This window comes from Dromiciops gliroides, chromosome 6 (genome assembly GCF_019393635.1).
Source record: "Dromiciops gliroides isolate mDroGli1 chromosome 6, mDroGli1.pri, whole genome shotgun sequence".
Taxonomy (NCBI): Eukaryota; Metazoa; Chordata; class Mammalia; order Microbiotheria; family Microbiotheriidae; genus Dromiciops; species Dromiciops gliroides.
The window spans coordinates 91,087,023-91,113,206 of record NC_057866.1 but is presented as its reverse complement, the minus strand read 5'-3'; the positions used below and the strand labels follow the sequence as shown (position 1 = coordinate 91,113,206).

At 40.0% G+C, this 26,184-nt stretch overlaps 1 protein-coding gene across 1 annotated transcript in view; it reads left to right on the top strand.

Annotated features, from left to right (window-relative positions):
* Positions 1–12,319: 12,319 nt before the first annotated feature.
* ABLIM2 (actin binding LIM protein family member 2) overlaps positions 12,320–26,184 on the top strand; it is a 303,505-nt gene continuing 289,640 nt past the window's right edge. Inside the window, exon 1 of the mRNA XM_043970589.1 lies at positions 12,320–12,726. Coding sequence (XP_043826524.1) covers positions 12,717–12,726 — 10 coding nt within the window. The 5' untranslated portion in view covers positions 12,320–12,716. The remainder of the gene's footprint in view (positions 12,727–26,184) is intronic.

Below are 26,184 nucleotides of genomic sequence, written 5' to 3'. Positions count from 1 at the left end.
TGAGGCCAGATTTAAACTCAGGTCCTCCTGAATGCAGGGCCAGTGCTTTATCTACTAGAGCCACCTAGGTGCCCCAAGTCCAAGCATTCTTAACCTGATATCCAGAAAGTTATTTTTTAAAAGACAGATAGTTATATTTCAATTTCTTTCCTTTGTATTCCTATGTATGTTAAGCACTATAGTAAGCACAATTTTGAGGAGTCCATAGGCTTCACCAGGTAGCTAATGGAATCTATGTTCCCCGCCCTCCCCCCAAACTCTGGGTCTAGTCAAACTCCCTCATTCTAGGAAAGAGGAAACTGAGATCTAGAGACATTTGGTGACTTGCCCAACATCACACAATATCTAAGTAGAGGAACCTGAACTTAAACCAAGGTCTTTGGACTCCAAATCTAATTTTCCTTCCTTATTGTACTCAAGCCGACACCTTCAATCTGCATGATTTATTTACAGCTAGAATATACGGCAACAGCAACAAGACTATATAGCTCACATTTACACAATGTCTTAATGTTTACCGAGCTCTTTTTGTACAAAGTCCCTTTGGGGTATTTAGTGCAAATGAAATGTTGTTATCCTCCTACAGATGGAGGGAACTGAGGTGCACTAACTTGATTGAAGTCATATAACTAGTAAGTATTGTACCGGCAATCATAATGATAAAACTCATGCTTATTTGGAGCTTTGAGCTTCTTGAAACCCTTTCTTCACAACAATCTTTATGGTTTTTAGTACTATATTAATATTCTCTCAAAGAATTAGGTTGGGAGAAGATCAGATAATCATAGATCCGGACCTCAAAAAGTGACTTATGAAAGACCACAAAATTAAGTGACCTACTTGTCTAAGATTGCAGGGCTAGTAAGTATGAGAGATCAGACTAGCAGCCAGGTCCTTTGACTCCAAATGTTGACCTCTTCCCACCATTCATTCACTTTAGAAGTTCCCACACATTGGGGCAGCTAGGTGGCACAGTGGATAAAACACCAGCCCTGGATTCAGGAGGACCTGAGATCAAATATGACCTCAGATACTTGACACTTACTAGCTGTGTGACGCTAGCCAAGTCACTTAACCCTCATTTGCCCTAGAAAGAAAGAAAGAAAGAAGGAAAGAAAGAAAGAAAGAAAGAAAGAAAGAAAGAAAGAAAGAAAGAAAGAAAGAAAGAAAGAAAGAAAGAAAGAAAGAAAGAAAGAAAGAAAGAAGGAAAGAAAGAAAGAAAGAAAGAAAGAAAGAAAGAAAGAAAGAAAGAAAGAAAGAAAGAAAGAAAGAAAGAAGGAAAGAAAGAAAGAAAGAAAGAAAGAAAGAAAGAAAGAAAGAAAGAAAGAAAGAAAGAAAGAAAGAAAGAAAGAAAGAAAGAAAGAAAGAAAGAAAGAAAGAAAAAAGAAGTTCCCACACATCTGCTAAAGATTTCTACTATCCCTTCACAATGGTGACCTTGTGAGGAAACTCAATGCCCAATTTTTTTGCCTATCTGTGGGTGAAATTCCCAGTCCTAGGAAATTTTCTTCTAACACTCATTTTCTAAGTGACCTCAGGTATTTTTATGTTCTTCATTGCTGCTGCTGTCTCAGGGATGCTCCTATTTGCTGTTTCCCTTCTCCTGAGATGTTCCTTCCCTGTAATGTGTGGTTTTGCTATATTAGCTAGCTCACCATCCCTGAGATTCAACATGGCAAAGAATCTCATCCTCATTTCTCTCCTTAAATGTGCCCTACTAGCCATTTTCCTTGTCACTATTAATGACACCACTCCAGCCACCAAACTTTGACCTCTTCTTCTAGTTTTTCTTTTCCAAAGAGACAGTCTGGTATAATGGAAAGAATGCTGGAATTGAAATGAAAAAAAAAAAAAGCAAATGTGGATTTGGGATGTGGCTGACATTTCTTAGCAGCAAGATCCTGGGAAAGTTTCCATTTTCTCGTCTTTAGAATGAAGCAAATAATACTTACCCTACCAATTCACAAGATTATTGGGAGGAAAGTGCTTTGTCGATCTTAAACTGTTATAGAATTGTGCCTTATTAGTGTAACCAAAACATCATTTTCCATTCAACCTGCATTGATAAAAAGCAAAGTATGGGCATAGTACTGGACTGAGTGCTGGAAGTGAGAGGAGGTGGATTCAAAGACTTACAAAACATTGGAATAAAGACACTATCTAGTTGTGGCTTTCCTGTACTCAAAAATCTTCAGTAGTTCTCTTTACCTCAAGTTCTTACTCCTTTTTCTTACAATGAAGGTTCTTCATTCTGTTTTTCCAACTTTACCTTCTATTATTCCCCTTTATACATTCTATGCCCCAGTCGAAGAGGACTCTCTCCCATATCTGATCTTTACTTTCCTGGCACTTTGCATTCGCTTACACTATTCCCTAAGTCTGAAATGGGTATGTGCTAGTAAATGTTTAACAACTGGCTCTCCTAAAATTTTGCATAACACATTTTTAACTTTAACCTGCGTTGTTAAAATTTCTCAACCATTTTCTTAAATCTAGATAATCAATGAAACAAAGCAAACTGATTTGTGGAGTTTTCCAGTTTCCAAGGAAATTAAGTAAATTTTCAGTTCACAGTAAAAATTTAAAAATTGGCTTTCTCTAACCATTTGGAGCTGGCTCCAGCATACTCTTTGTATGTCTTCCCTCTGCCTTGTTGCCTACTGAATGCCCACTGAATGCCCACCCATTCTTTAAAGCTTTTTAAAAGGCTACCTTCTTCGCAAAGCCTTCTTTCATTCTCTCTCCATCCCATAGCAACCTTCTCATTTGGACCTAACATAATCCTTTTGCCTCTGAAATGTACTATGTAATTCTGGACATGAGCCTTAGTTTTCTTATCTGCAAAACAGGGATAATAATAAGTCATATATCAATAATTTGTTTTGAGATTCAAATGAGATAATATAAAGCATTTGTATATTTTTGATGCTCTACATATAAAGCAACTACTATATTTTTATTGATATTATTATATTGCACCTCCTTAGCATTTATTGTTGCTATAGTTATCCATATGTACATTGTTCTCCCTACTAGACTATAAGCTCAATGAGGGTAAGGGTACTACTGATCAGACAGTAGTTGTAAAATAACTATTTATTGATTTGAACTGTCACATAATGATATATCATACAATCAAACTTCCATCCATTCTTGGTGAATCACACAGCTGGACAACCTCACTGGACTCTCCATAGTTCTCCTAAGGGACAGACCATGACAAATTGATTATACATCATCAAACAATAATGAATAGTTTAGCAACACAGCTCCAACTTTTAATAGTACAATAATTATTGTTCTATAGCAGAAGTGGGGGCAGGAGATGGGGAAGAGGTCATAGGAGACAGACAAAGCATTGTCTTCTCCAGGGAGCAGACCATGTAGATTTCAACTTACTGTATATGGTAAGGAGAAACAGAGCTGTCTATCCATGGAATAGGCTACTTCTGAAAGTAGGTTCTCCATCCACGGAGATCTTCAACAGAGTCTGGCTGTCGATCTAACAGGAATATCAGGGAAGAAGTTTATGCTTTGGGTAAGAGTTAAGCCAGATGACCTCTGAAATTCTTTCCAATTCTGGGATTTTATGACAATAACTGAAAGGGAAGGTGACAGTGAGGAGGGTGGGCAGCAGGAAGAAAGTCCAAAAGGAGAATTTTGCCAGGTAAGTCACTGGAATTGAAAAAATACTTTAGCTGTGTATCATAGTTCAAGTTCTCATGACCTCTCCCCTGGACTGTTAGAGTAGCCTGCTTTTTCTCCCTCACTCCAGCCTCTCTTCTTTCTAATCTATCTTTCTTAAAAATAATCATAATATATAGATCTGATACTGTCGCTGTCCTTCTAAAAAATCTTTAGCAGCTATCCATTGCTTCTAGGATAAAACATAAACTACTTGGCCTGCCATTTAATATACTCTGCAGTCTGGTTCCAATTTATCTTTCCAGCTTTGTTTCACATAACTCCTTATATGTTCTTTGCTTGGAGCAAATTGAATTATTAAATATGACAGTATTTAATCTATCATCTCTCACCTCATGCACTCTATGCATTTGGACAGACAATTTCCCATAACTAAAAGTTGCCCCTTCCTCATCTCCACTTGTTAAAATCCTTTTCCTTCGAGGCTCAGCTTAGGTTCTGATCACCCCTAATCCCCCCAGCTCAAAGTGTTCTCTCCTTCTTCAAATATTCCTAGAACTCTTCTTGAATTTCTCCTCTACCCCTGTGGCATTCTACATATATCATACATATCTACATATATAATACATTTGATATATCATATATCATGTGTATATGCCATCACACTCCAGCAAGCTCCTTAAAGGCAGAGATGATATCATTTTTCATCATTGTATTCCTAGCATTTATCTCAGAGGCTGGCCCGTGGTAGGGGCTTAAGAAATGATTAGTGGGGCAGCTAGGTGGCACAGTGGATAAAGCACTGGCCCTGGATTCAGGAGTACCTGATTTCAAATGTGGCCTCAGACACTTGACACTTACTACTTGTGTGACCTTGAGCAAGTCACTTAACCCTCATTGCCCCGAAAAAAACAAACAAACAAAAAAGAAATGAATAGTGACTTGAGCAAAATTTAATTTTATCTAAGTCAGACTACTCTCATCCCATTGATTCCCCCCAGGGAGTATTTACAGAGCATCTCCTCTGTTAGTTCTGTCCTCAGTGTTTTAGGAGGGTGGATGGAGGTCTGTGCAGAAAAGAATGCAGCAGGGCCCTTGCAATCTCCTTGCTGAAGCTGAGACCAATATACATGTAAAAAGTATAATGAAGTGTAGCTTTAAATCACTTTACACAATCAGTAGATGTTCAGAAAAGAGAGAGTTCACCATGCATTGGGTTTATAGGGTTTGGAACCAGAAAAGACTTTAGAGCATTTGGAGAGGAGTAAGAAAGTGTGCTTGTAGTATAGCAAGGAAACTAGTTTGGCAAGTGGTTGGTGTATGTTGGAGAGGAATAGAGATTTACAGGTAAAGGGGAGCCTGATGGTCCTTGAATGCCAGCCTAAGGAGTAACAGCTCCTTATTAAATTATAAGGAGACCAAACCTGACATTTACAAGATATTATGTGGTTACAAATCACTTTCATGTACATTATCTCATTTGATTCTCACAGGATCATAGTGAGGGTATACCCATTTTATGGATGAGGGTACTGGAGGTCAAAACTGAGAAACATGCCCAGGATCATACAACTACTAAGGCAGGGGCCGGGGGTCGGAGGTGGGGGAGGGGGGATCATTCTAAATCCAATGTCGTTTCTACTAAACCACATTACAGTTCCTGAGTAATGGAAAACCATTGTCGCTTCTTGAAGAGGAGAATAACAAGGTAAAGGAGGCAATGTGGCAAAGTAGATAGAATATTTGACTTGTAACATGGGAATTTGGGGGTTCAAATCATGACAACTGCTTATTACCTTTGTGACCTTAGCCAAGGGAAGGGGAAGGAATTAGCATACCATGTGCCAGACATTCATTCTGCTAAGCACTTTATAATTATACTCGAATTTGAGCCTCACAACAATCCTATGAGGAAGGCGCTATTCTAATCCCCACTTTACAGTTGAGGAAACTAAGGCAAATGGAGGTTAAGTGATGGGTCCAGGGTCACACAGCTAGTAACTAGTACTCAGGTCTTTTTAACTCTAGGCCGAGCATTTCATCCACTGCTTCACCAGCTGCCTCAAATCATTTAACAGCTCTGGACCTTGGGTTCCACATCAATAAAAGAAAAGGATTAGAAAATAAGACTTCTGAGGTAATTTATAGCTACAAATCTATGATCCTATAGACACCTAGGTCCAAATTAGTGCTAATGATAAACCCCCTGAGTGGCTTCATGTATTTGAATTTGCACTTTTCCAAGTTATAATTATGTAAAATATGGTAACTGATTCCAACCAAATGGAAATGTATCATGAAAATTCAAATGTTGTGACTATTTTACCGATTATTTGCACTAATCGAGACCTACCTACATAATCTTTTTTTTTTTTTTAATGTGAGGCAATTGGCGTTAAGTGACTTGCCCAGGGTCACACAGCTAGTAAGTGTTATGTGTCTGAGGCCAGATTTGAACTCAGGTACTCCTGATTCCAGGGCCGGTGCTCTAACCACTGCACCACCTAGCTGCCCCCTACCTACATAATCTTAAGAAGATTGCTTTGGTAGTTTGGATTAGAGAGAAGATGAACTGGAAGCAACAAAACCAAAACAAAACACCACATCCTTATATCATTTGTTCAAATAATCCTACTTACCAGAAACCTCTTCAAAGGGCTCATGGGCCATTCTTTGAACCCATTGAAGTTGCATATGTGTGTATGTATGATAGTATGTGTGTATGTATGTATCTCTATCTTTATTTATCTGTGCTATCTTTATTATAGACCAGCTTAAATGAAGCCTTCCCTTAATCCCCCCTTCAGTATCAATTTTTCACTAGGATCTCATATAATAATTTGTTCTTTCTCATGTAATGCCCCATTTGTATCATTGCTTTCTGTATATGTGTTAATCCCATTCTAGACTATAAACTCTGCAGGAGCAGGAAAATGACATGGTAAAACCTTTTCAAGAGACTGGAGTCAAGAAGAAAAATTAAAAGTTCGTTGCAATCATCCAAGGAAGAGATGATAATTGCCGAAATTAAGGTGGTAGCTCTGTGATTGGAAAAAGGGGGATGGGTTTAAGATATTTTGTGAAGATATAATCAACTTAACAACAAATTGGATACATGAGGTGAGAGAGTGAAAGGTAGAGAAATACTCCCAGGTTGTAAAATACATGACTTTAAGGATGTTATTTTACTCTATAGAAATAGAGAAGACCATATAAGTTTTGAGGAAAAAAGACAAAGACAATGAATGCAGTAATGAATATGAAGTGGAAGTGATGAAAAGATTTAAGGGATTAGATCTGGTGGCACTTTAGTGCCTGAAGAACTATGGACAGAAATGTGCAATATTGTATAGGAGGAAGCAACAACAAAAAATCCCCAAGAAAAAGGAGGTTAAGAAAACAAAATGGCTATATGATGAGGCTTTACAAACAGCTGAGGAAATAAAGGGAAAGGGAAAGGAGAAAGGAAAGATATACTTTGTTGTATGCAGAATTCTAGAGAATACCAAAGAGAGATAAGAAAGTTTTCTTAAATAAGCAATGCAAAGAAATAGAAAAAAAACAGAATGGGAAAGATAATAGATTGCTTCAAGAAAATCAGCAATATCAAGGAAATGTTTCATGCAAAAAATGGTCATGATAAAAGACAAATGCAATAGGGAATTCATAGAAATGGAAGAGATTAAGACGAAGTGGCAAGAATATACAAAAGAACTATTCAAGAAGCATTGTAACATCATTAAGAATAACCATGATGGTGTAGTTACTGCTCTAGAGCCATATATAGGAAAGAATGAAGTCAAGTGGGCTTTAGAGAACATTGCTAATTATAAGGCTAACAAAGATGACAGAATTCCAGCTGAACTATTTAAAATCCTAAAAGATTTTTCTTTCTTTCTTTCTTTCTTTCTTTCTTTCTTTCTTTCTTTCTTTCTTTCTTTCTTTCTTCCTTCCTTTCTTTCTTTCTTTCTTTCTTTCTTTCTTTCTTTCTTTCTTTCTTTCTTTCTTTCTTTCTTTCTTTCTTTCTTTCTTTCTTTCTTTCTTTCTTTCTTTCTGTCTTTCTTTCTGTCTTTTTCTGTCTCCCTCTCTCTTTCTTTCTATCTCCTCCCTCCATTTCTCCTTTTGTTCCTTCCTATCTTCCTTCCTATCTCCTTTCCTTTCCTTTCCTTTCCTTTCCTTTCCTTTCCTTTCCTTTCCTTTCCTTTCCTTTCCTTTCCTTTCCTTTCCTTTCCTTTCCTTTCCTTTCCTTTCCTTTCCTTTCCTTTCCTTTCCTTTCCTTTCCTTTCCTTTCCTTTCCTTTCCTTTCCTTTCCTCTCCTTTCCTTTCCTTCCATGGGGACCCAGGTCCCCATGAAGTTTGATGTTCTTTGGGTTGTTACATGGGCCAAGTAGAGCATTTACTTGGTTGGAAGCCTCCAAGATTTAAATTATTCTGTAAAAGCCCTGAGCTACTTTGGACCAAAGGTTGCACTGTTATTCCATTACCCCAACTTCTTTGTCAAGCCTTGGATTTTCTCAACAATCTATCAAAGGAAGATTTATTTGCTCTAATATCTGACATAGTGGCATGTTATTGTGAGAAGCCATTATTGTGACACAGTAGATGGAGAGCCAACCCTGGAGTCAGGAGGACCTGCGTTCAAATCTAATCTCACTTACTAGCTGTGTAAACCTGGGCAAGTCACTTAACCCCATTTGTCTCAGTTTTCTTTTCTGTAAAACAAACTGGAAAAGTAAATGGAAAATAACTCCAGTGGGTTTTGCCAAGAAAATCCCAAATGAGGTCACAAAGTATCAGATACAAGTGAAAAAAACTGAACAATGACAACATATTGAGAAAAGAATTAGACTCTAAACCAAGGGCCTTGAATTCAAAGTCTGGTTCTACTTCTGACTCACTATATACCCTTGAGCAAATCAGCTTTGTAAATACAGTTTCTCAATACGTAAAATGTGGATAATAATGTATCTCCCTCCCTTCCTCATAAAATTGTTTCCAGGTCAGACATATACTCAGAAGGCCTTGGGAGTTCTTTAGATCAAAGAAGCTTAATGAGGGGGTTGGACTAGTTTAAATAGCCTTTAGATTTTTTTTTAAACTATTAGATCCTGGTATATAGTTAACAGAAAATACTATCGTTCTATAATTCTAGTCCTGTTACATAGGAAGGAATGTATTAGCAAATTTCTGAATACATTTCTTCATATGTTTATTATTAAAATAGTAGAAAGATATAGTAGAAAGATGTTTTATACCAAACATGCACATTATTTTCCTTCCAAGGTCTACTGTGAGTAAGGGTGATGTGACCAAGAGAACTGTTTACCTCTCTAGTGGTACTTATTATATTCTGCCTTGAATTATAGCTGTTCACTTGGTGATCTCATCCACTCCCTTGAGTTTCATTATGATCTGAGTAGTGCATTCTAAGATCTTTATATAAAGGTCTAATTTTTCTCCTGAACTATAATCAAACATTTCCCACTACCCATTGGGCATCTCTAATTGGAAGTCCCTTAGACTTCTTAAGTTCAATGTGTCCCAAACAAAACTCATTATCTTTCCTCTCCCTGCCTCCCAAACTCTTCCCTCTTTAAGAGCACTGTCATCTTCCTGATCACCTAAGCTCACAAACCTAGGTATCATCTTCAACTCTTCAACTCCAACTAACCCCATACATTCCAATCTGTTGCCAAGTCTTGTCATTTCTACTTTCACATCTCTAGAACAGGTTCCCTTTTCTCCATTCCTAAAGCTACCAATGTAGTTCAGGCCTTCACCACCTCTTGACTAGACAATTGTAAGAGCTTTCTCATCAGTTTCCTGGCCTTAAGCCTCTCCCCATAGGAATCATTCCTCTTCTCAGCTGCCATGATGATTTTCCTAAATTGAAAATCTGCCAACGTCACCCACTACTCACTAAACTCTTTGTAACTTTCTATTAATTCTAGAATCAAATATAAGTTCCTCTCTTTGACTTTTAGGACTCTTCATGAATGTTACCTTCCCACATTTCCAGTCTTCTTATATATCACTGTCTTCCCTGAAATTTTTGTTAAAGACATACTGGCCCAATAGCTGTTCCTCAATCACTGAACTTCATCATCCATATCTGACTTTCTACTAGTGGTCCTCTGTGCATAGAATGCTTTCTCTTCTCACCTCCATATGTTACATTCCTGGATATCTTCAAGACCCAGCTTAAATCTCAGCTTCTTCAGGATGCCTTTCCTAATGCCTTCCTCTCGAAAATTGTTGTTGTTTAGTCATGTCCAACTCTATGACTCCATGGACCATACTGTCTACAGGAATTTCTTGGCAAAGATTCTGGAGTGGTTTGCCATTTCCTATTCCAGTAGATTAAGGTAAGCAGACGTTAAGGGACTTGCCCAGTGTCACACAGCTAGTAAGTGTCTGTGGTCAACTTTGAACTCAGAGCTTTCTGACTCCAGCACTCTATCCACTGAGCCACCTAGGTGCCTCTCTAAGATTACCCTCCATCTATTCCATATCTGTATATTGCATGTAATCAGTTATTTGCATGTTGTCTCTTCCATTAGAATGTAAGCTCCTAGAGGGCAGAGACTATTTTTGCCTTTCGTTGTATCCCTAACATTTTGTACTATGCTTGGCATAGTAAATCCTTACTAACTATTCACTGACTGACTATTCACATGCATACTTTATCTCCCTCAATTTCACTATAAACTTTCTTTTTTTGGCTGGGCAATGAGGGTTAAATGACTTGCCCAGGGTCACACAGCTAGTAGCTTTAAAAATTTCTGAGAGCAAGAAACCTCTTTCATTCAGAAAAATGACAAATATTGGAGAAAATTGGTACACTAATGCATTGCTGGTGGACTATACTGATCCAGGTATTCTAGAGAGCAATTTGGAACTATGCCAAAAAGAACTATCACTGTGCATACCCTTTGGCTCAGCAATGCCATTACTAGGTCTGTGTCTCAAAGAGATTTTTTTTAAGGAAAAGAACCTCTATGTACACAAACATTCATAGCAGTACTTTTTGTGGTGGCAAAGAATTGGAAATTGAAGAGATGTCCATCAATTAGGAAATGGCTGAACAGGTTGTAGTATATGATTGTGATGGAATGATATTGTGTTATAAAAATAATGATCAGGATCCTCTCAGAAAAACCTTGACTTCTATCCCTCATGGCTCATTCTACAGTGAAACTTATATGGACCTTCTGGAAGAAGAAAGACCACTGCAGCCCAATAATTAGAGCTGTGAGTTGTACTCGCTATTGTGTCTCCCTACCCCTTGCTTAACATTCATGCTCATTCTCCCCCCCCCCAGATTGTGTTTGTATAGGGGTGGTGAGTGCATCTCTATTTAGGGGGGGGAATGCTTTGTGATCACTGTTGTTGCTTTGCCATTGGAGTAAATGCTGAAGCTGGCTGTTGAAAAGTAGAGGTTTGTAATCAAGTATTCGGAGTATACACCCACAGGTTTACCCCTAGTCCGTGAAAGTAGTAGCATGCACCCTTCTGGGAACCCAACCTACGGTGTCAGAGTGGGTCAGGAGAGTGTGCCCAAGGGTGTTATATACATGCATATGCTAGTATGTGCACACATGAACATGTATACAGATATTTATTTATATGCACACATAAAACTTGGTGTTCAGTCACGTCTGACTCTTGGTGACTATACTGTGCATGGGGTTTTCTTGGCAAAAATACTGGTGTGGTTTGCCATTTCCTAGACAGATGCAAATGCAACGTTCTATGCTCATACTTTTTCTTCCATTATACTGTAAGTTCTTTGAGGACAGGAACTTTCATTTTTGTGTTTGTACCCCAAGCATGCATGAATGCATGAATGCTCCTGATGCCCAGCAGTGGAAAAAATTACTGAAACTAAGAATCGGAAATCCAGGTTGAAGTCCTGGCTGTTTGATTTTAAGCAAGTCATTTTTCCCCCTTTCTAATCTGTTCCTCACTCTAAATTACGTTTGGCATATACTGTCCCTAAGGTTCGTTCTACTTTGGTTGTACTAAATGCCAAATAAGCGGCACAGACAAACAGCACTGAGCTTGGATTGAAGTCAGGACACCTGAGTTTGAGCCCTGGCTCTGTCACTTACTAACTGTGTGAGCTTGGGATAAGTCACGTCCCTTCTCTGAGCCTCAGTTTCCTTGTCTGTATCATGAGAAACGAGAAAGAGTACTGCAGGCTCCTGCTGTCAGCTGTGTGGCTGTCTGCGAAGGGCATTGTGGGGCTTGTAGTCCGCTCCGCCCTCGGCCACCCAGAGATGCCATAGGGTTGGGGCGCACCGCCTACACTTCCCAGGGTGCTTTCCCGGGGGATGGCGGGGAAGCGGGGGGGACTCTTCTCCCTCCCTGCGCTGGAGACCTGTCATAGAGCTTGGGCTGGGTTACCACCTGGCCTACGGGGCGGGCGGAGAGCCTGGTGAACTGTGGTGGCAGCAGCTAGGGAAGGAGGGAGGCGGGGAGAGAAAGGGGAGGGAGGCGCGCCCGGGGAAGTGAGTGACAGAGCTGTCAGTGGGGATGGTGAGGAGAACGAGCGCTGGGGGTGCCTGCGGACCTGCCACCGCGGGGCCCGTGGGAAGAAGAGCGCGCGCCGCCCTAGTGCCAGCTGCGCCCTCCTCCCGGCGCTCAAGGCAGCTCTTGCCCAGTTGGCCTGAGGGGATGCGGTGCTACTGACCCCGGGAACTACGGGGCGGTGTCAGCTGGGAGGGAGGGGGCGTGGACCACCGCTTATAACCCGATCCCAGGCGGGGAAGGGAGGGATGTGGCCGCGCTCCCTGCTCACTGGCTGAGAGCGCGCGACTGCTGCTTCTGTTGCTGCTGCTGCTTCTGTTGCTGCTGCAGCTGCGGCTGCTGCTGCTGCTCGTGGGACTTTTTGATGCGTAACAGGTAGGAGAGGGTGGGGAAGTGGAGCCATCCCTGTCTGAGCCAGCGGCGGCGGCAGTGGCAAGGACCGGAGCCCAGCGCATCCACCTCGACTCTGGGGAAGCTGGCCAGGGGAGGCTGCAGGAGCGAGCTGGACCCACTAACCACAGGCGCCTTCACCTTCGGGGAAGATGAGCGCAGGTAAGAGCAGCTCACGCCTCCCAGCACTTGGGGTCTGAGCCCGCAGGGAGAGAAGGGGAGGGCAAAGGAGAAGGGGCTGGCCGGCTAGGAGGGTCTTCATCTTTTGCAGCCACTTGGGGGGTGGGGGGAGGAATCCTCCTAGTCGCTGTGTGAGTGGGTAAGTCATTTTTCTTCTTTGGACCTCAGTTTCCCTATCTCTTCAATGAGGAGGTTGGACTAGCTGACCTCAGAAATCTACTCCGGCTTTGATACCTCATATTTCGTGCTCCCTTGAATTTTAATCTGATTTTTGAGGATTTCCACCACTATGCTCCCCCCCGCCCCCATCCTAAAATCCCCACATCTTAAAATGAGAGAGGGAGCTATTTTGAGGACATTTCAGGCCGCCCCTTGGGCCTGGAGCCCTGCGTCTCTTGTGTTTCTGAGCCGGGAGAGTGAAGGAAAAGCTGCAGTAGTTTTCTGGTGACCCCACCCTAGTTCTTCTAACGAGATTTTTCTGAAGCCCAGGAAGGGGGTGCAGGCAACAGTTCTGTGCCACATCTCACTGATGATGACAAGACCTTGCTTTCTCGTTTATAAAGGGTATTCTCAAGAAGGACCCAGAGAGATAGGGTGTAAAGGTACTGCTATTCTCATTGCAATGGGAGAAAGAGGCTCAGAAGGGAGAATGAACTACCCAGGGTCGCACTGCTGGGATTCCGGGGTTCGTCACCAGATGTCATGGGTTCAACAGTCAGCACTTTGCCTTTTTTTTGGATCCAAGTACTGTGTTGCCCCTCACCCTTTCCTCCTTCTCGCCTCCCAGGAAGCCTAAAGTCAATAACCTCCTTTCTCAGCCCGTGCCCCTTTGCGGGTCCATCGTGTTATAATGCAGGTACCTTTCCAGCCCCCCCCAAAAAAAGCAAAATACCCCCCAAAACTGAGGCTTGCACCGTTTCCCTCTGTGTATGTTTGGGTTTGGAAAGAAGCCCTATCATCTTGCAGCACCGGTCTCTTGCTGCTGTAGCTGCAGCTGCTGGCTGCTACTGCAGGGCTCTCCAGCCACCCGGGCAGAGCGCCCCTCCTCCGACTAATAATAGGCACCCAGGAGTTTCGGCTGGCGGCGGATTATTCCAGGCGCCCAGACAGGGCATGGAACTTTGGGGTTCTGGGTGTGGGGATGTGAATGAAGTGTGTCGGGTCTCCGGGTAAGAAATAGAAGGCTCAGCTCTCTCTCTTCACCGTCTCCAGCCGCCAAGTCTAGGCTGGCTGTATTCAGTGTTGGTGACAGGAACAGGAGAGCCAGCTCTGCCCAAACCCTCTTAGTGAAGGCGATGCGGAAGGAGCCCCCGCCGTTAGTTTAAGAGAGATTAGAGGTGGGAGGTGGGATCGTTGAGAGCCAGAGGAGAGGGAGACCTGGGGGGGACCTTCCACAGGGAGAGTTAGGAGAGTGGTGGCTAAAATGGGGAGGTCTGAAAACAGGGACTTTATGAGGTGTACTGAAAGAGAGCTGCTAAAGGGACGAATCTGAGAGGGAAATCTTCCAGGAGATTGAGAGGAAGGACCTTCCCAGGGAGCCCTGGTGGGTAGCTAGTGACACTCTGGGCTGCCGGGACACCCACACCTAGCAAACAATTTCAGTCCATGCCTTCAAGGAACCCAAATGTGGGTCATCTCTATCACTGTAATCCAGTTGTCCCTTTAACATTCCCCGCCCTCCCCCCCCCATGCAATAGGCCTTTTTTTTTCCTGAACCATTCCTCCCTCATCTCTTAACGTTCGCTGCCAACTCAGATAATTTAATTTTAGTGCTAGAAAAGATCTTACATCTATCTAAGTGGGGGGGGGGTTCCAGCCCCCTCTCTCCTTTCTTGGCAGTATGGGGAAGCCCATAGACCTCTCCCCTGAATAATGTCTTTAAGTAACTGAAAGGAAAACTAAATTTCATTTAGAGGATGGTAAAAATGAAGATGTAATTTTTCCTCCATTCAAGTTCAGGCTCCTCTAAAATTTGTCCCTGTATCCTGGGATTCTATGGTTTACAGGCTAAGAATCCCTAAGTGAATGGGTTTATTTTGCGGATAAAGCAAGTCAAGTTAACTAGCATTTATTAAGCTAGGTGTTGGGCACCATTCCTGGTACATAATAGGCATTTAAGAAATGCTTATTGACATAAGGGCCTGCTATGTAGGGTACTAAGCCCTAGAGATACAAAGAAAGGCAAAAATAGTCCCTGCCTTCAAGGCTTAATAAACTTAAAGTCCACCAAGTGGACAGAGCACCAGACCTAGAGTAAGGGAGACCTGAATTCAAATCCAGTTTCAGAAACTTAATAGCTGTGTGACCCTGGGAAAATCAATTAACCTCTGTCTCAATTTTTTCATCTGTAAAATGGGGATAATATAGCCCTTATATTACAAGGTTATTGTGAGGAAAAAGTAATTTAATATGTGTAAAGTATTTGGCAACATATAAATGCTAGCTATTAGCTAATACCAGGACAAATTAATAATTAGTGGTTGTAGTAGGTCAAGTGACGTGGTAGATGTGAGTAGTCTGTAGACTGATTTATATTACACAAATTTACTGTAAATTTATGAAATATTACTATTATTATTTTATTGAAATTCTTTTGATCCAGGACCTGTCATATCACATGCTTGGAATACACTCCCTTCTCACTTGACTCAGAGAATCCTTCCTTTCCTTAGAAGCTTAGCTTAAATTCTATCTCCCATACTAGGCTTTTCCCAATTCCCTGGCCTCTTACTCCGCCCCCCCCCATGAAATTACCCTGTATTTGTTTTGTTCATAAGTCTATGTTGTTTCCTGAATAGAATTTAAGCATTATGAGGGCAAGAACTGACTTAATGTTTTGTCTCTGTATTCCCAAAATGCAGCACCATGCCTGGCACATAGTAGGTGCTTAATAAATATTTATTGGGCGAAAAATGGAATTAAATGGATCACTGAAGAAACGTGGATTGATCATATGGTGAGAGCTAATAGCCTGAGTATTCCAGTGGTTACACATAAAATGCAAAAAAGGCACAGAGGAAGTCTCTCATTGTGGATGGACTTCACTCTGTACCAATAGAGGAAAAGCCAACATTGATGACAAATGCATCCATTGAATTAAAAGGAAGAAGTTCCTAAACAATTAAAGCTGTCCATAAGCAGCATGGACTGTCTGTGGAGTCAGTGAGTTCCCTGACACAGGAAGTATTCAAGGAGTCTCTTTTATCAGCTAGGGTGTTGGGCCAGTTGACTTCATAAGTCTCTTCCAACTCCAAGCCTCTTTGGTTATTTGCCACCCCTAACTAAATAATTACTTGTAGTAATGGTAATGAAATCCTGCCTGATGTTTCAAAATCTTGGGAGAAAAGCTAGTCCCCCTCAAAGAAAAGCAAGATTGACTCTTAACATCAGTTTCTTCACCCGTGAAATGAACCACTTGGTAGATGACCTCTAAGATTCTTCCTTTAATATCTATGATTCTATAATCAGATGAAGCTGCCCGTTTCTAGCTTCTACTATTCTGAAACTATAATACATTACATTATCTGTTCAGAAAATTATTTAAGAAAATACTTAACAAGTTTGGTTTGGGGAATTTTTGAAAGGGATTTTAAAGCAGTCAACTGTCCCCTGCAAGTTTGGCAATGAATAGTCAATCAGTAGGTGGTTGGAAAACAAGATAGTTTAGTTAATTCAAGACATTTATTTACTGAATGAACAAATATTAGAAAATGATACCCTGTAAAGTCTCTGTTAAAAATAGAGATATGCTTAATGGAGGGTTCAAAGAGGGGTAATGTTTAGGTGTGAGAAGGATAATTTTATGTTTGCCATGACAATAATTGCTACCTTTTTTAGGTTTCTCTAATAAACAAAGGCAGGGCAGCCTAGCAAAGGAAGAAACTAGAACCAACTAATGTCAGAGTAGGAAGGGACTCTCACAACAATTCAGCTGCTCTCATTTCTTAACGCCTGAAGGTTGACAAAATGCTTTCTTCCTCTTGTGTGCCCCTTGTGCCGGTATTCTAGATTCAGATATAAAGCAGCTTGTCAAAGTTCATTTAGCCACTTGATGAAAGAGCCAGGACTGGAAGGGAAGTTTCTTTGTTGACTGTTCCTTGCACTCCACAAGAGACACCTTTTCTTTTTGTGTTTAAAACCTTTGTATGTGAATTGTACGTCTGCTAACATCTTCTTCTGATGTGATATGAGCTGTGATATGAGCTAACCACAGACTCTCAGAGGCTGTGCCAGCTCTGATGGATCCCACCAGGCTGGAAATGCTTTGAGTAAGGGCCCAGAAATCAGCTTTATCTTTTGTCTGAGGGGCAGCTTTGCTAAGAGATGAGAGTTACATCACTAGAGGCAGGCCATGACAACCCATGAAGACTGTCTGCTAAAGTTGCAATCAATATTAATGGAAGGAGCAGTCACACCAGTGAAATCTTTTATCATCATAGTATATGGCTCTAGTCGTTATTTATATTATTAATGTTCATTGTAAGACTTCCAGGGGACAGGAACATGCTTTTAAGGGGATCCAAGCTGGATTTCATGGACCTCAGGTTTATGTCACATCCCAAAGTTCAGAAAGTGAATCCTCACAACAGTCATCTGACTCTTTGTGACCCCATTTGGTGTTTTCTTGCCAGAGGTACTGGAGTGGTTTGCCATTTCCTTCTCCTAATTTTTACAGATGAGGAAACTGAGGCAAATGGGATTAAGGGACTTGCTCAGGTTCACACAGCTAGTCTGAGGCCAGATTTGAACTCACAAAGACAAGTCTTTCTGACTCCAACCTGGCACTCTATTCATTACACCACCTAGCTTCCCTTTTAACCTATAAAGTGAAATAAAAATGTTATTGGCAATAATACTAACTGAAACATATGGATCTTTAAATATATTTTAGCATTTTGCAATACAATTTATATCTATATTTATATTTATATCTATAATTACATTTGAACCTTAAACCTGTGAGATATGTATTTTACATGTCATCTCCATTTTACTGATTAGGAAACTGAGGGAGACAGAGAGATTAAAGGGCATGCCCATGGGTACACAGCCAGTGTCAGGGATGGGATTCCAACCAGGCTTTCCTGCCTTCAAGTCCAGTGTTATATCCACCAAAGATGATATGTATACAAGAAATGGCAGAATTGGTATTGAGGACACATATGGCTAGAAAAGAAGGTGGGCTGATCATGTAGTTACAGAACAGATGGAGAACCCCATTGCTGCATCAGTAACTATGAAATAGGAAAGGAATCAGTGGAAGCATTCTAATCAATAATAGGTGGATCCTCCAGAGAGAATTTATGGAAATATAAGTGTGTTGCTGAATGGTGATCTGCCCTGACAGAAGGAAGCCCCATGCCCATGGGATCATGGATCCATTAGAATATGGAATTATGCTTAGTCCTGTGTTCAAATCCATGAGGCAGAGGAAACTATATGGGCAATCTATGCCCTGAAATCATGGTGCCAAGGACTCGTAAATGTTGTGATACACCTCTGTATAGGTCAAAGCTTCTTAAACTGTGGGTTGTGACCCTATATGGGGTCACGTAACTGAATATGGGGGCCACAAAAAATTTGGCAACAGTAAAGGTTATATATACCTATTTTGTATACATATATCCCTAGGGTAGTACTCTGGAGAAAAGGTGTCATGAATGGAAGAAGTTTAAGAAGCCCTGGTATAGGTCACCTGGCTCTCCAAAGTGTCTGGGATCTATCATTTCTTTTTTTTTTAAGTTACATGATAACTTTATTATATATTTTAAAAGAATAACAAGTTGTACATAATAGATTTGCAGTCTCATGTGCAATCATCTTTTTTTCTTTTCTACTAAGTTATAGAATGCTTGTTTTATTTCTTTTTTTAATGTAAGTGTTTATTTTATTTATTTTTTTTACATATAAGGTATTTTATTTTTCCGTTACATGTAAAGATAGTTCTCAACTTTTGTTTATACAAGCTTTACAATTTCAGATTTTTCTCCCTCCCTCCCCTCCCTCCCCCCGGATCTATCATTTCTAATGAGGGTGAAGCTACTGTAATTCTCCAAAGGGGGCAAGAAAAGGAACAAAACCTACAGTCATCTTATAGAACTTCCATCCAGACGTGAATGACAGAGTATCTTTTGATCACCTCTCAAGCTCCAAATTCACAGGACTGATGATCAAAAATATAGGGAGCTTTAGTCCTTCATTCAGGAGGAAGTTCTGGCTTCCTTTATATTTCAAAGATGTTATCATGCATCCAGATGTTTGGTGATACAATGTATTAAGATGCTTTGATTCTTCAGTAACTTTATGTCATCCAATATTTATTTTTACTACATGAAGAGGGAGAGGGAGAGAAAAAGGGAGGATGAGAGGGAGACAGATAGAGACAAAGTGAGCTCTCTAATTAACTTTATCAAACAAGAATAAAGATGTGAGTAATTATCATAAAACATTAAAGACAAAAGACCATAGAACAGACCTAGAAAAGTCTTATAGATAGTCCAGTCCATTCAGTAAGGGAGGAAAACTAGGGCCCAGGAAAAGGAATTGACTTGACTATTCACAGGCGAGTAAGTGGAAGGACCAGCACTGAATACTGGATTGTTGACTCCAAACCTAGATTCTCTTTCTAATCTATAAGCAAGAATAACAAATATAGTTTAATTGAATGGGAAAAGGGAAATTGTGGTATGCCATGTAGTCTCTTGTCCAACTGGTATCCTGGCCTACACCAGTTGTCAAGACTTGGATAATCAAATTAACCCAAACCAATTCTCTGGGTACCAAAGCAATGGAGGGATACATTGCTCAATCTCATAGTCGTGAGATCTTGTGAAGTCAAAGAAAAGGACTGAACAAACATGGTTATGTTTTGTTGCATATGTTGAGGCAATGATGTTTAATGGAAAGAAAACCAAAATAGGAGATGAGAAATGTTGGTTCTGGTCCCACCTTTGCCCTTGAGTTGGTATGTGACCTTAGTTAATCACCTCACCTCTCAAATCTTAGTTTCTTCACCTATAAAATGAGAGGGTTGAATTAAGGTGATCTCTTAAGTTTCTTCCAGCCCTGACAACTTGTGTTTCTAGTTTCTTTAATACAATATTCCAACATGTAGTAGTTCAATATGTTGTGGATTTTATAAAATATAAGATTCTAATAGTTTGCAGTTTATAATTTGGGCATTTTAGAAAATGTCCATGACAAATGCTACACTGATATAATATTGAAATAAGAAATAACTTTGGAAAATGCCCAAAACCTATAATCTCTGCTTACCTATATACTATCAATACATGTCTCTTGTTTTAGAATGATACAGTGTTAGAGCTATAAGTAATTCTGAAACACAGATCACTAGACTGTAAGCTCTATTAGGTTAAAAATAATGTCTCTGAATTTTGCATCTTCTCCACTCCCTAGCATTTATACAGATAGTGGGTATTTAATAAATGTTTCAATGGATGGGATCTTTGAATTTTGAGCAAATTCCATGTAAAAATAATTTTAATTTTTTAAAATGTTGAGTTCTAAATTCTCCCCCTTCCCCTCCCTGAGATGGCAAGCAATTTTATATAGGTTATGCATGTGCGGTCATTCAAAACATATTTCCATATTAGTCATGTTGTGAAAGAAAACAAAGACAGAAAACCACACGAAAATAAAGAAAGTGAAAAATGGTATGCTTCAATCTGTATTTAGACTCCATCAGTTCTTTGTCTGGAGGGAGACAACATTTTTCATCATAAGTCCTTTGGACTTGTCTTGTATTGCTGAGAATAGCTAAGTCATTCACAATTGATCATCCTACAGTTCTGTTACTATGTACAGTGTTCTCTTGATTCTGCTCATTTTACTTTGCATCAATTCCTGTAAGTCTTTGCAGATTTTTCTGAAAGCATCCTGCTTGTCATTATTTATAGTACAACAGTATTCCGTCATAATCACATACCACAATTTGTTCAGCTATTTCCAAATTGATGGACATCCCCTCAATTTCCAATTCTTTGCCATCACAAATAGAGCTGCTATAAATATTTTTGGCCAAATAATTCCTTTCCATTAAAAAAAATTCTGTTTGGAATACAGATCTAGAAGTGATATTGCTGGATCAAAGGGTATGCACTGATTTATAGTCCTTTGGGCATAGTTCCAAATTGCTCTCTAGAATGGTTGGATTAGTTGACAATTCTAACAACAGTGCATTAATGTTCCAATTTTCCTACTTCCTCTCCAAGATTTATCATTTTCCTTTTCTCTCAAAGCCAATCTGATAGATGTGGGCTGGTACCTCAGAATTGTTTTAATTTGCATTTCTCTAATCTATAGTGATTTAGAGCATTTTTTCATATGACTATAGATAGTTTTGATTTCTTCTTCTGAAAATTATCTGTTCATATCCTTTGATCATTTATCAGTTTTGGAATGTCTTGTATTCTCATAAATTTGACTCAGTGCTTCATATATTTGAGAAATGAAGCCTTTATCAGAGATATTGCTGTAAAAAAATTCCCCCCAGTTTTCTGTTTTCCTTCTAATTTTGGCTACATTGCTTTTGTTTGTGTAAAACCTTTTAAATTTACTATAATCAAATTTAATTTCATTAATAAATCTCATTAATAAATTTAATATAAATTTGATATAAATATTTAATATAAATTTAATATAATCAAAATTATCCATTTGCTGGACTTTGTTGGTTACATGGATGGATAGAATCTTAAAAGATAGAACACAGGATAAAGGTCTTAATTTGGGGAATATTAATTTTTTTAATGATAACTGTATTTTATTTTGGCTTCCTTTGTAATCCTGTATAATTTATCTTATGCCTTTAAAAATATCATTGTGAGAAGATATCACCAGACTATTCAAAGCAATCCATGGGACAAAAAGAGATTAAGAACCTCTACCATAGATTATCAGAGTAGTTGAGGCCAACTTCATCATTTTACTGTTTTACATACATATGTATATCTGTATGTGTGCATGTATGTATGTATATATGTATATAAAATATATTCTATACACATATGTATAAATATAGGTGTGTATATATGTATAAATGTGTATATCTCTATCTCTACCTCTACCTCTACTTCTACTCTACCTATATCTATCAATATCATACATATATCTATATTCATATCCATATCCATATCTATAACATCTCTATCTCTATCTCTATCTCATCTATATCTATATATCCCTTTCCAAGAAATCGCATTTTAAGGGTATGTTATATATTCCTGGTCAATTTATGTATGGGCCAATGTGGTAACATGCTGCTTAAGTCATTTATTTTAAGGAAAAAAAAACGTGATATCTTTTGTTTTTAACATCATCTTATTTTCCACATATATCTCTCCTTCCCTCCTCCTCCTCTTGCTCCTCCTCCCCTTCCTCCTCCCATTCCTCCTCCCAGAGAGCCACTCTTTGTAACACAGGGTCTTTAAAAAGAGAGAGAGAAGGCTGAAGGGGAAAACTGCTCAGAAAAGGACTTAGTTCAGCAACAGTCTTACATCACATGTGGTGTTCCATATCCACAGTCCATTATTTATGTAAAGAAGGGTAGAAGGTCCAATCTACTCATTAACTAAGGAAGAAGGTAAGGCCTAGGGAGGTGTGGGGATGGCTGGCTTGAGGCCACACAGCGAGACTGTTATCCAGCTGGGAGTCTATTACTGGTCAGTTACTTTTCTCTTGGAATTTTTCACCCAGTGAGTACCATGTCCCTGTGGTGGTGTTTTAGGTTTAGGGAGGTGGGGGTCAGAAGCGGAGTCAGTCATGAGGGTCCTCTATTTTCAGTGGAATCTGTGGGACAGCTATCCTTCCAAGCCCCTACGTCTTATGAGGGTGGCACCTTCATCTGAATGGTCACAGACATAGAACACGCCATTAGAATGGGGTGAGAAGAAAACTGGGTTGCTTCCGGTTCTTTAAAAAAGAGTTCTTACTAGTTTGGAAATCACTGTGGCACACTATCCTGTGAGGTCCAAGGGACTAACAATGTTCAAAGGTCACTCAACTTGCTTAAAAATTACTCCTTTTCCATACAGTGTTAATGTTTCCTTGAGAAATTATCAGTAAGGATGCCATTTCAACTAGTATTATTTCATTTTCTCCCAAGTAAATTACAGCAGAAAATAAATTAGTCTGACCCAGAAATTTGCTATTTAATGTGTTCAGGAGACTGTCTATGCAAAATAATCTTCATTTCCCCTGCCAATCTTGGTTATTTATTGAAGTTAGACTAGGTTAGCTTGGGTTCTGACTTGGCAACTAAAGGTGACCACAGGTCATTCAGTTGACCTCTCTGAGCCTCAGTTTCTTTGCTCCTAAAATTGAGTCAAGTGAGGTAGGTAGGGCTTATTATCTGACAGGGTTTGGGAGAGGATCAACATGAGATAGATAATAAATGTGGAAATACTTTGTAAAGTGTAAAGTGCTTCGTAAGTAGATCGGAATCCTCTTTGTGAGGGCTAGGTTTACTACACTAGGGGGTCCTCAGTAAAGCTCCTTGTTTTTTGAGTGAACAAGTTAATATGGCATTGTTGTTGTCATTTAGTCATTCAGTCATGTTCAACTCTTCATGACCCCATGGACAAGAATAGTTTGCCACTTCCTTTTCCAATGTATCTCCATTGTTTTTTACAGATGAGAAACTGAGGCAAACAGGGGTTGTTAAGTAACTTGCCTAGGGTCACACAGCTAGTAAGTGGCTAAAGTTGGATTTGAATTCAGATCTTCCTGCGGCCCAGTGGTCTGTACCACCTAGCTATAGTCAATGAACCTCCTTGAATGTGGAAGCAGCATATTGGAATGGAAGGAGTGTTTGGAAGAGAGGAGCTGAGTAGCTATGCCATTTATGATAAGTATGACCCCACTAGGGAATGATCCAAGGTAATTTTATTGCTGTTGGGAAGAAGTAACAGCAGATTGTGAAGAATAAGCCATAATACATACACATACAAACATATATACATATACATATATACATACCAAAAAGTCGGGGCTAACAGTTCTAAATGACTCAGAAATCTCTGAAGATATCACTATCTTTTTTTGGGGGGGGGCAGGGCAATGAGGATTAAGTGACTTGCCCACGGTCACACAGGTAGTAAGTGTCCAGTGTCTGAGGCTGGATTTGAACTCAGGTCCTCCTAAATCCATGGCCAGTACTTTATCCACTGTACCACCTAGCTGCCCTCAAGAGTATCAGTATCATACAATGGTTATTCATCTTAATGACCTTGAGTTATCAATTTAAAAAATCCCTTTTTTAGTGACCTGAATGTAAACTCCATGGGTCAAAAATTGTTTTTGTCAAAAATTGTGCTTGGCACATAGTGGGTGCTTAATAAATGTTTGTTGGTTGAATGAATGAATGAATTAAAAGTCAGAGAAATATGTAATTTTTAAAAGTTTCCCAATCTAATTTCCTTTACTTGATCGAACACCTCAAATTTGTGACTTATTCATAATTCATTTGTGAATTATACTTTCAGCAGTGACAACCTCGTAGCTTCTTATACAGAGACCTGTTTAAAGTGAAATTGTATTCCGCAAAAGTTTTTAGAGCACAAGGCATTATTCTAGTCTTTGAGGCAGTAAAGATGCAATAAGGCATGATCCTTGCCCTGAGGAGCTTACAGTTTAAGGTGTGTGTGCTTGGTAAAAGCATATATTTGTATAATTATGATGGGGGAAATATAATGTAATAAATGCAGAGGAGATAACCAAAGTTTAAAGAAAAGTGACCCTTGGGAGGAGATTAGGAAAGGCTTCTCTGACTATATATTCCTGGCATTGGGTCTTAAAAGAGTGGGAAGAGGATGAAAAAAGATGATGTTTGGGGGTAGGATAAAGAAGGGCATTTTAGGTATGGGGAATAAGGGTATGAAGATAGTCAGGGGCAGGGCACGAGTGAATCATCTGGCCAGAATGTAGAGAATGTCAAGCAAGTTGTATAAGATCAAGCTGGAAAGTTAGATTGGAACCAGATTGAGGAGGGTTTAAAAGCCAAGATCTGAGGTTTATCTAGGCAATGGGGAGCCCCTGAAAGTTTTGGCATGATTACTCCCTTCAGAGAATGTAACTTATATGTGGGGCTTTTCAGATCTGCAGCCAGGGCTGTGATTTGAATTCTATGCTTCTCCTTTGGCAAATTGAGCACCCCTCCTCTCTTTTTTCACTCCCTACCTCTCCACACCCACTCTGGGGAAGTGCTAAGCATAGCCAAACCATGCAGAATGCCCGGGGGAGGGAGACACTGCCACACAACCCTTCCCATCCCATTTCTTTCCTCCTCACTGCTCAACTCCCTTCCTATAGGTCAGAACACAGAAAATGCCCATGTAAAGGGAGACAGGCTAGGGATACCCAGACAGCTGCAACCACACCCTTCCCCAAGCTCACTGGCTTAGTTGGATCAGTTATTTTCTCTTCTGATAAACCAATTCTGCCCAAAGGCAACAGGGCTTTGGCCAGCCTTACATTCACTGGCAAATAGTACCCACCCATCCTTCTCCTTAAATATCACAGCTAAATGTTGTCCCCATATACTGGAATGGTTGTGTAATCCTTTGCTTTTCAGTCTCCCTACTTCCCCAGGGCTTTGCTGGAGTCCCCTGGCTCTCATCCTAACAGTATTGACGGAGCTAACCTGTTTCTAGGCTCCTATACTGGTGCCCCTGGGGAGTTGGGAAACCGTGAAGTTTACCATTTAATGTGTGAAAGACCTCTGTGGGTCACTTGACTGCTGCTCTAGAGCCCAGAGCAATGTGAGAAGTGAGCTCTTTGTTTACTGAAGGATGATTTTTCCATTACTCACAGGCCATCTTGATATCTAGTTTGTCAAACACCATCAACAAGCTAGTGGAACACTTAAACAGATCAGCTTCAGCCCCGATAAATGTGTCCCCCACTTTAGTAGCCCAGGGGTTTATTTGTTATTCTACCCTCCTACCCAGCCATTTCTTTTACTGTCTTTAACATTGGAGAGACAAGAGGCTGAGGTAGAAAGAGGTCTAGATTTGGATTTAAGGACTTGGGTCCTAACCCCAGATATTACAGTTTAGTAATTCTTTATCCTTGGACTAATCATTTACAGGCAACTAGTTGGCTCAGTGGAAGGAGTGATGCATCTGGAATCAGGAAGATCTGAGTTCAAATCTGGCCTTAGACACTCACTAGCTGTGTGACCCTGGGCAAGTCATAGCCCTGTTTGCCTTGGTTTTCTCATTTCTAAAATGAGCTGGAGAAGGAAATGGCAAACCACTCCAGTATCTTTTGTCTAGAAAATACTAAATGGGGTCACAAAAAGTCAGACACAACTGAACAAGTCTTTTAACCCTTCTGGGTCTGTTCTTTCATTAGTAACAATAAGGCAATTCCACTAGATGATCTCTGATATTCTTGAAACTCCAAATATATTATTCTGTG